At 43.5% G+C, this 11,153-nt stretch overlaps 1 protein-coding gene across 3 annotated transcripts in view; it reads right to left on the reverse strand.

The window, feature by feature from the left end:
* The window catches only part of SLC1A4 (solute carrier family 1 (glutamate/neutral amino acid transporter), member 4), a 35,981-nt gene that overhangs the window by 11,817 nt on the left and 13,011 nt on the right, over positions 1-11,153 (reverse strand). For all 3 annotated transcript variants that reach the window (XM_011945303.1, XM_011945300.1, XM_011945301.1), the window contains exons 2-4: positions 10,901-10,943; positions 8,653-8,715; positions 1,716-1,882 (exon numbers count right to left, since the gene is read on the reverse strand). In XM_011945303.1, the coding sequence (XP_011800693.1) occupies positions 1,716-1,855 (140 nt within the window). In that variant the 5' untranslated portion in view covers positions 1,856-1,882; positions 8,653-8,715; positions 10,901-10,943. The remainder of the gene's footprint in view (positions 1-1,715; positions 1,883-8,652; positions 8,716-10,900; positions 10,944-11,153) is intronic.

Consider the following 11,153-nt stretch of genomic DNA (forward strand, 5'->3'; position numbering starts at 1 on the left):
AGCCAGGATGGTCTCGATCTCCTGACCTCGTGATCCACCCGTCTCGGCCTCCCAAAGTGCTGGGATTACAGGCTTGAGCCACCGTGCCCAGCCAGACACATTTTCTTTTCTGAAAATGTCAGTTCTCTCCCTAGAACAACAATCACATAAAATGGCATTGGCAATGATAGAGTCAGGCTCTGGAATTTTCAGATTGAACAAGAGAAACATCACTGGTAGGGAGTCTAAACTGAGCCTCCCATTCCATTTCAAACTTCTCCTAAAATCAGTCCAGCTGTCACCCGGCACTATCTGACAGAGAGAAGTTCTGGGATCTTTAAGGGTTGAAAATAAGGAAAATGCTTTGTGCATGGAAGGAGAAACTAGTTCTTAACAATTAAGTAGAAGCGGCTGGGTGCGGTGGCTCATGCCTGTAATCCCAGCACTTTGGGAGGCCAAGGCAGGTGGATCGCCTGAGGTCAGGAGTTAGAGACCAGCCTGGCCAACATGGTGAAACCCTGTCTCTACTAAAAATACAAAAATTAGCCGGGCTTGGTGGGGGGTGCCTGTAATCCCAGCTACCTGGGAGGCTGATGCAGGAGAATCACTTGAACCCGGGAGGCAGAGGTTGCAGTGAACCGAGATCACATCACTGCACTCCAGCCTAGGCAACAGAGAGAGGCTCTGTCTCAAAAAAAAAAAAATTAATTAATTAATTAATTAAGTAAAAGCCACACAGGTCTAGTTTGGGTAAAACAGCAGGATAAAGCTTATGAGAGATTGATACTGGAATTGGTGTGATTTCTGAGAAGTTGCTTTGAGGGAGCTCATCAGCCAAGAATCAATCTAAGAGTTGTTACTTAAGAATCATGCTTTCATTGATATCACACAAAGAAACACTTACAAATTAAAAGCCCACATAAAAGGGCCAGGCGCAGTGGCTCACACCTGTAATCCCAGCACTTTGGGAGGCCAAGGTGGGTGGATCACCTGAGGTCAGGAGTTTGAGACCAGCTTGGCCAACGTGGTGAAACCCCGTCTCTACTAAAAATAAAAAAAATTAGCTGGGTGTGGTGGCAGATGCCTGTAATCCCAGCTTTTCGGGAGGCTGAGGCAGGAGAATCGCCTGAACCCAGAAGGAGGAGGTTGCAGGGAGCCGAGATCATGCCACTGCACTCCAACCTGGGCAACAAGAGCAAAACTCTGTTTCAAAAAAAAAAAAAAAAGCCTACATAAAAGAAGAGCATTCCAACTTATATATGCATGGGGTGAAGACAGACTTGTCCTTGTCCTCCATGCTGTGAACTACTATAGTAAAGGGTCCCTTTGAAGCTTGAAGTCTATCATTTTCAGATAAGTGAACCTTATTTCATGCAACAGATAGCAAACTAATGGAATTCACTGCCCCACAAGATGACATGGGCAACCCACATGAACTAGCTGGTGGTAGGAACCCATAAACAGATCCCGGTGATGGAAACACCAAGGGGTCAGTGTGGACACTGAGGAAATGACTGGTAACTGTGGTGCATGCCTGGCTCTCTGAGGTCCTGGACAAGAGAAGAAACTGTCTCCACTTCCATCATGCCCTGTGCCAAGCCTGGCCTGTGGTGCATCAACCACATACACAGCATTGTGCCAGGTGGCCCCACAAAGACACCTAGAACAGCAAGGTGGACTCTTTTCTGGATGGCAGGAGGAAGGAGAGAGAGAGTAGATGGCAGGGCAGCACTCACCACATAATCCAGGACACCAGCACCATCGTCGCCTCATTGAGGGAATTGAAGAAACGGATGAGGTCTTCTCCTTCGGAGCCTAGTTTCTTTAAGGCCACTCCTAACACCAGAGCAAACAGGACCAATCCTAAAATGTTCATCCCTTCGATCTCAGTGCCTTTGGGGATCTGCAGGATCAGAGAGGATAGAACAAGTTTACAACAGATGACTGAGAATTAAAGATGTATTTGCTTGGTGTCCCCACCAGACTGAAACACTGTGCCCAGAATGAGAAAAGGTTCATATTTTATTTAACCGTTAGCAACTCTGCAAATAAAGGGGTAGAAAACTTAAGGGGAGATGTAGTCTGAGGACACGGAAAGCCAAGAAGCAAAAATTTCATCTAGTTGTTAACTCTGAAAACTGCTAAAAAATGGCACAGGTTAAAGTGGAAGGTAGTGGGCTCCCTGTCATGGGGATATATTCAAGTAGGGGTTGGACAGCCACCTCACAGGGCTGCTTTTGAAAGAAGAGCTGGTTAGTCAAAGGTTCCTTCAGGCTGGGCGCGGTGGCTCACACCTGTAACCCCAGCACTTTGGGAGGCCAAGGCCAGCGGATCACCTGAGGTCAGGAGTTCGAGAACAGCCTGGCCAACATGGTGAAACCCTGTCTCTGCTAAAAACACAAAAATTAGCTGGGCATGGTGGCAGGTGCCTGTAATCCCAGCTACTTGGGAGGCTGAGGCAGGAGAATCACTTGAACCCAGAAGGCAGAGGTTGCAGTGAGCTGAGATCATGCCATTGTACTCCAGCCTGGGCGACAGAGCAAGCCACTGCCCCCCACCCCCAAAAAAATTCCTTCAGCTAACAAATCAGTGACTTTTTTAGGAGTAACTTTCACTCCTAAATGTCTAGTTTTGTTGTGAGGCTCTTACAGTGACCTCATGGCTGATAAACTTCACAGAAGGTTTTCATGATCAACATGGACTTTTTCGGGATACTCTTTCCTAAATCACTGACTTAAAATGCATAGACATACTGTATTCTTAATTTTTTCAGGCAATGCTGAATCTCCTTACTGCAAGCATATATTAGACAAACATTTTATCCCACCAACACACGTTATGAAATAATCATTGGTGTTCCCTAGCTCTTACAGCTTGAGCGCAAAGGCTGGGCCCTAGCCCAAGTGTCTGGCAAATGATAGGTACTCAAAATCATCACAAATTTCTCTCTAAATACTTTTCTAATTTCCAAATTAACTGGAGACACCTAGGTGTCTGGTGTGATTCACATGAAATGTACCAAAAATCATGGATTCATATATATCATGAAAATTGTGATGGGGTAGCTTTTCATTTTCTTCCAACTTTTCTTTCTTTCTTTCTTTTTGAGACAGAGTTTTGGTCTTGTTTCCCAGGCTGGAGTGCAATGGGGCGATCTCAGCTCACCACAACCTCCGCCTCCTGGGTTCAAGCGATTCTCCTGCCTCAGCCTCCAGAGTAGCTGGGATTACAGGCATGCGCCACCACGCCCAGCTAATTTTGTATTTTTAATAGAGAAGGGGTTTCTCCATGTTGGTCAGGCTGGTCTCGAACTCCTGACCTCAGGTGATTCGCCTGCCTCAGCCTTCCAAAGTGCTGGGTTTACAGGCGTGAGCCACCACGCCCGGCCTTTCTTCCAACTTTTCACTGTGAGGACAATGTTCACCGTATAGGGCGCTTTTGTTTATGTTGATAGATATCACTTATAGAGAAGCAGCAGTAATAGTAATTAGGGAGCACTGGCTTTGGAGCCTGACTTTCACTACTTCCTAGTTGTGGGAGTCTAGGTAAGTTACTTAACCTCTTCGTGACTCAGTTCCTCATTTATAAAATGGAGATAGTAACAGTAGCTAATATGTAAAGCTGCTATGAAGAATAAATACGTTAATGTATGTAAAGTACTTAGGCTGTGTCTGGCAAATGAAAACCAACAAGAACTATTATTATATTAATGGAATATCTTGGAGATCATTCTAGGCTCACTCTATCTGGAGTGTCTTCCTCTTAAAATGTTATTTTAATTCCACAGACAATAAGACGACTGTTTTTATTTATTTATTTTTTTGGAGACAGGGTCATCCAGGCTGAAGTGCAGTGGCGCAAACACGGCTCACTGCAGCCTTGATCTCCAGGGTCTGAGCAATCCTCTTACCTCAGCCTCCTGAGTAGCTGGGACCACAGCATGCACCACCATGCCAGGCTAGGTTTGTTTATTGATTTTGTAGAGATGGGATCTCCTTGTATTGCCCAAACCAGTCTCAAACTCCTGGGCTCAACTGATTCTCCCAACTCAGTCTCCCAAAGTGTTATTATTACAGGTGTGAGCCACTGCACCTGGCCAAGACTTCTGACTATCACTACTGTCTCCTGGGACTTGATTTATTGAAGCTGGGTGCAGTGGGTACAGCTGAAAGCTGGGGGAGAGAGACAATTTGGGGAATTTAGTGCTGGCTCTGCTACTGACCTACTAGGATTCTGTGAGCTGGATGGCTAACACCTGGTGTTGACCTTGGGGCTGTCAACTCCCGCTTTTTGATAATGTCCCAAGTCCTAATTGGAATTGGTCAAGATTCAATGAAACCAGAGAATTCAATTATTATTTGAAAGTTGGTTTTAATATCACATGTTGTCATATGTGGGAGCTAAAAATGTGGATCTCATGAAGACAAAGAGTAGATTGTGGTTACTAGAGGCCAGGAAGGGTGGGGGGAAAGGGGACAAAGAGAAGTTGATTAATGGATACAAATGTACAGGTCGATAGAAGAAATAGACCTAGTGTTTGATAGTTCAGTAGGGTCACTATATTTTACAATAATTTACTGTACATTTCAAAATAGCTAGAATAATTATAATATTTCTATCACAAAGAAAAGCCAAATGTTTACGGTGATAGACATCGCAAGTACGCTGATTTGATCTTTATGAATTATATGAATGTATTACATTATCACATGTACCCCCAAACTATGCACATTTATTATGTAATTTCTTACATCAGTAAGAAAATTGTTTTAACAATTAAAAAAGAGAGCTGGTTTTAGCAGGTCTGCAATTCTAAGGTGTGGCATTTGAGGTCAGGCAGTTCCAGATTTCGAACCAACTCTCAGATTTGAGGACAATTACAATAATTTTTCCAATGAGATGACTCCCTTTCTGTAGAGGAGGCTGGTGGCAGGTGGGTTTGGAGCAAGGTATGCTGGCTGTAACACACCTGGGCAAACTTAGCATTGGGTGGGGCGAGGCGACTACAAACAACCAGAGTTGCATCCCGGGCAGTCTCGCTGGTGCACCTTTGCAGATTCTGTTCCTGCTGCCTACATCACTCTTCCCCCACATCTCCCCATAGCTCCTCCCTCACCCGATCAGAAGACCTCCCTGACCACTCTGCTAAAATAGTACCCATCACCACACACACACACACACATATACACACACACACACTTCCTGTCTATTTGCCCTGCTTTAATGTTCTTCTTGGTGCCTATCACTGGCTGACATATACTTATTTATTACATGATTCCCTCCACTAGAACATGAGCTTTGTAAGAGCAGGGTTTTGACTGTATTGAGCACTACTGGAGTCCAGCACCTGGGAAGGGCACCTGGCTGTTGCCAGTAAATCACTGTTTAATGACTTAATGATTCAACTAAATCCTAGGAGGAATGTGTCTGTGGCAAGTTATTACATGGGATCAAAGTGGGCATGGAAGATAGAGCCACGGGTCAGAGGCACCCTTCCAAGCATCCTTGAGCCTCTGGGTCCTTGATTGATTTAGTTCTTTTTAGAGACAAAGTCTCCCTCTGTTGCGGTCTAGAGTACAGTAATCTTCAACTCCTTGGCTCAAGGGATCCTCCTACTTCAGCCTCCCAAGTAGCCGGTACTACAGGCACACGCCACCATACCTGGCTAGTATAGAAAATATATTTTTTTAGATACGGGGTCCCACTATGTTGCCCAAGCTGGTCTCAAATTTCTGGCTTCAAGCAGTCCTCCCACCTCAGCCTCAGAAGTCACTGACATTACAAGTGTGAGTCACCATGCCTGGTTAGGTCTTTGACTTTTCATTCTGTCACCAACATCCCATCCTTGGGGACAAGGCCCACACCTGCTATGCCTTTATACAGTCTTCTTGCCACAGGGTTTAGGAAAGCCTGGAACCAGCGGGGACACACTGCTCCTCCTTCTTTTGTTCTTTTTTTCTTTTATTTATTTTTTTGAGACGGAGTCTTGCTCTGTCACCCAGGCTGGAGTGCAGTGGCGTGATCTTAGCTCACTGCAACCTCTGCCTCCTGGGTTCAAATGATTCTCCTGCCTCAGCCTCCCAAGTAGCTGAGATTACAGTTGTCTACCACTATGCCTGGCTAATTTTTATATTCTTAGTAGAGATGGGGTTTCACCATGTTGGCCAGGCTGGTCTGGAACTCCTGACTTCAGGTGATCTGCCTGCCTTGGCCTTCCAAAGTGCACCCAGCCTCTTAAAGCCTGACTCCTTAAATGCCTGGGTGAAATTTACAGTGGAGGCAAGTGTATGTCAGCTGAGGTGGATGCTCACAGGTAACCAGTATTTCCACTGGAGAAGTCACAGCAGCCATATTTGCCAAAACTTAAAGTTATTGCAGAGACAATTAGTGTTCTAGCATTTACTCATCACTCTTGGTTTCTATTTATTTATTTAGACATAGTTTTGCTCTGTCACCCAGGCTGGAGTGCAGTAGCACAATCATGACTGACTGCAGCATCGACCTCCCAGGGTCAAGCAATCCTCCTACCTTGGCCTCCGAAGTAGCTGAGACTATGGACATATGCCACCTTGCCTGGCTAATTTTTATTTATTTTTTATTTTTTGTAGAGATGGGGTCTCACTATGTTGCCCAGACTGGTCATGAACTCCTGGGCTCAAGCAGTCCTCCTTTCTTGGCCTCCCAAAGTGCTGGGATTATAGGTATAAACCACTGCACCCGGCCAACAATTAGTTTTTTTTTAAAAACTGGCCAAAATGGCCTTGATCAACCTTGGAAGACCATAATTTCAAGTAATTTGTAGTGGGGATATGAAATTCTACCTGATCAGGTTGTCCTAAGGCTCAAATGAAATAACGTTGGAAAGTGTCTGTGCCAAGAAGGTGGCATGCAGAAGTGAGCCACTTACCTGGAAAGCAGGCCTAGCTGATACCCACATCCCAGTGAGCCCAGCTGTGGAATCCAGGGCCTGTCAGAACAGGCCCAGCTGGACTTCCAGCCACATTGTCTGGCCAGACAGAGGGAAGTGACCTCCATTTTTTAAAATCAAGAAGCACTGATTGGATTCACATTTATGAACGGGGCGATATCATTCACTAGGGGACTTTTGGAATGTGTGTGGGCACTTTGGTTGTCGTAATGATTGTGGTGTCTTAGTGGGAAATAGTAGGCAGGGTACTAAGAATGCCAACTGTTCTGAAATGTTCAGGCAACAAAATGCAGACTTTCCTACATCCCCCAGGCCTCAGAGTATCCTATCAGACAGTCATATAGGGAGAAAAAGCTGTTTAAAATGCACTGAGCCACTTTGGGAGGCCAAGACGGGCAGATCACGAGGTCAGGAGATCAAGACCATCCTGGCTAACACGGTGAAACCCCGTCTCTACTAAAAAAAAAAAAAATACAAAAAACTAGCCGGGCGAGGTGGCGGGCGCCTGTAGTCCCAGCTGCTCAGGAGGCTGAGGCAGGAGAATGGCTTAAACCCGGGAGGCGGAGCTTGCAGTGAGCTGAGATCGTGCCACTGCACTCCAGCCGACAGAGCGAGACTCTGTCTCACAAAAAAAAAAAAAATACACTGAGCTAGAATTAACTCTGTTTTACCCATAAATATTTTTTCTGCATAGTTTTAGTATTCACTGGATTTTCCAAGAATATTAGGTGGATGTAAACTGAAGGGAGACTTTATTTTGTTCTGAACTTCAACAAGTGTTATTTGCCATTTTAGAATAATATCCAAGTTACTAGTATGAGACATAATGTTGGTCTGCACTTGTAGCTGTTGCTTTTGGGGTAATTCTGTATACATAGACAAAAATATTTATTTAGCATGTATTTCAAAATGTGCAGAAAAATAGCAAAAAATGTGCCAACAATATTGAGTTGACTTCTCACTGCTTTTAAATCTCAATTTATTTATTCTAATGCAAGTATCTGAAAACTTCATTATGTCTTCTAGTATAGTTGTATATTTACATGGTAAAATATGGATCATTTTAATTAGAAATTATTTTTATTTCTCCCTTATATTGATTTTTTTAAAAATGTAATAGGTGTAGGGGTAGTTTAAATCACTCATTAATTACATTTCCAGATGGTAGAAAAAGTTTTATAAAATGTTTTCTGGGGCCAGGCACAGGCTCACACTTGCAATCCCAGCACTTTGGGAGGCAAAGGTGGGAGGATTATGTGAAGCCAGGAGAGTTCAAGGCCAGCCTTGACAACATGGTGAAACTCCATCTCTACAAAACATTAAAAAAAAAAAAAATTAGCCGAGCATGGTGGCACACGCCTGTAGTCCCAGCTACTCGGGAGGCTGAGGCAGAAGAATGAGTTGAGGCCAGGAGTTCAGTGCAGTGAGCCATGATCACACCACTGCACTCCAGCCTGGGCAACAGAGCTTGACCCTGTTTCAAACAAACAAACAATGAATAAATCAACAAACAAAATGTTTTACGGATCCTCTGAGGATTGCAGTGCTTTGAGAGCAACATGGTATTTGGCTGTGTTGGTAAATAACCAAAGGAGCAAACCTAACCTGTTCGCTCCAAATAGCCCATTCAAACCCCAAAGTTTTCGGCCCAGCTGGGAAAAAGACATGTCCTGTATGCTCCTTCAATTAAGAAATAAGATTTGCTTTAGACATATTTTTACAAGTGACCTTATAAAAAGGTTTACCTTTTCATGGGTTACATTTCCAGAGCTGCTGTTGTGGGTCACGACTTTATAATCGGTTGCATACTGTGATCAAGAGGAAAAAAAAACCCACTGTTAGTGCACAGGTGAAGACCGACCTAGAGGAACCAAGGGCACTGCTGTGCTCTCGCTACTTCTGTCACTAATCACACTGAGTGTCCTGGGCATTCCTCACTTGGCTGGCCTGACAAGAGCCTCTGAGAACTGTACAAAAGCTACATTAGGACCAAGCCAGCAGATACTTCAAGACGTCTCTGGGTTGCTTAGTGTCCCACGGAAACAGGGAGAATTTCCTTATGTTCTTTGGGCACTGGTTTGGAGAAGAAAGGCTGCACAATTTTATGCTGATAGTTTGATATTTCCTCAGCCTTATATGTCATATTATTTGAATAACCTTGGCATTAACTCCATAATGCCAAAGTTCATTTTTCATTGTATCATTTTATTTTCATTCATTTATTTATGCCCCACTTTGTTCTAGAACTTATTTGAGCATGACTGCTTCTACTGTCTGTTTCTAATCTGGTTTGAGCCTCCACTCTTGAAAGCCAGGGACGTAAGGCAAGATGGCATCGTTTAGCTGAGTCTTCAGGGGGACTCAGTTAACAGAAGTGAGGCATCTCTCTAGCTTTGGTCCCCTGGTTGATTTCACATGCTTCTGCATGGTGCACATAGGTGTCTCCCTGTGGCAGTATGTACTAACAAGTGGAATCTCTTAGGACAGTCCTTCCCGGCCCCTTTGAAGGGCACCTGGTCCCTGAACTGTCAGGAGGAGGCAATTAGGAAGTATAGACTCAAAGGCCTGCTTTCTGCTTGCCTTTGCTGGGCTCTGGTTTCTCTCAGCTTTATCAGTGTTACAGAAAGGCAGAGGTGTTCAAACAAACCCACCCACCTCCTCTGTGACAGGTACTAAAAAAATGTCCCATACACCTATATTTTTTTCCTACCTCACATTATATATACAAGTCACTCCTGTGCTTATATGCAGATCAAAAAACAAAACAAAACAAAACAAAAATGAGAGGTTTAAGTAGAAACAGAAAAGTGTTTGTTTGTAAGATTAGACCATATAATCTAGGCCTTTATATTCCTTCTCTGTATAAAGAATTGTCACAGGAATGTTACTTGCAGCATTGCCAAAAAATAGGGGAAAACCAGAAACAACCTGAACATCCATCAGTGGGGGACTAGTAGAGGAGAATTATGTTATGCTCTTATAGTGGAATACTCTACAGCCATGGCGTCATGCAGAAAGGTAGTTACTGACATGAGAAAATATTCACAATATACTGCCTTAAAAAAACAGCAGGCTATGAAGCGACACGTATAGTGTGTGTATATACTATGTATGCTTTTATTTATTTATTTATTTAGAGATAGAGTCTCACTCTGTTTCTAATCTGGTTTGAGCCTCCACTCTTGAAAGTCAGGGACATGAGGCAAGATGGCATCGTTTAGCTGTTAACCAGGCTGGAGTACAGTGGTGTGATCTCAGCTCACTGCAACCTCCACCTCCCAGGTTCAAGCAATTCTCCTGTCTCAGCTTCCTGGGTGGCTGAGATTACAGGCACATGCCACCACACCTGGCTGATTTTTGTGTCTTTCATGGAGATGGTGTTTCACCGTGTTGGCCAGGATGGTCTCGAACTCCTGACCTCAAGTGATCTGCCCTCCTTGACCTCCCAAAGCGCTGGGATTACAGGCATGAGCCACCGCACCCGGACTGTATGCTTATTTTAAAAATGTATGTGTATACACTCATAGAAAACACACATCTGAAAGAGGTATACCAAAAGAATGGGTAGCTCTAGACAGTATCTATGGATAATTTTTGTTTTCTTACACTTCTTTGTATTTTAATTTTTTTTTTTGCAATGAGCACATATTATCTTTATAATCAGAAAAAAAGATAAAAGTGTATTTTTTTAAAAGTCTATAATATTTAAGACATCCCCAAAATGTGATTTGAGGGTATTTCTTAGGTGATATAAAAAAATTTTGGAACCAGTGGGACATTTTGGATAATTTTGTTTGTTCAGTCTTTCTTTATTTATTTTGTTATTGTTGTTTTTTTAACTCTAGGTACCCATTTATAAAAGTTTAGGCCAGTCTTACCAAGTTTTGTTAACACCACCATCTCTTCCTGTTCTACCTTACCTAACTCCATAGCAGTAATTTATATATTTCTTCCAACAAGGTTTCATATTTTTAGCAAAGTATCAAGCCTTACCGTACGGAAAGCTGCAGCCACAAGATTTGAGGGAAACAGGTTTCTGTTGGAAAAGAAAGCATTCTGTCAGTATTCTTTTAAAACAACTTTTTAGAGATGAGGTCCCTGTTGCCCAGGCTGGAGTGCAGTGGTGTGATTGCAGCTCACTGCAGACTTGAACTTTTGGGCTCAAGTGATCCTCCCCAAAGTGTTGGGACTACAGGCATGAGCCATGGTACCTGGCTTCATCAGTATTCTTTTTTTTTTTTTTTGA

The sequence above is a fragment of the Colobus angolensis genome, unplaced genomic scaffold, assembly GCF_000951035.1.
Source record: "Colobus angolensis palliatus isolate OR3802 unplaced genomic scaffold, Cang.pa_1.0 Scaffold24, whole genome shotgun sequence".
Classification (NCBI taxonomy): domain Eukaryota; kingdom Metazoa; phylum Chordata; class Mammalia; order Primates; family Cercopithecidae; genus Colobus; species Colobus angolensis.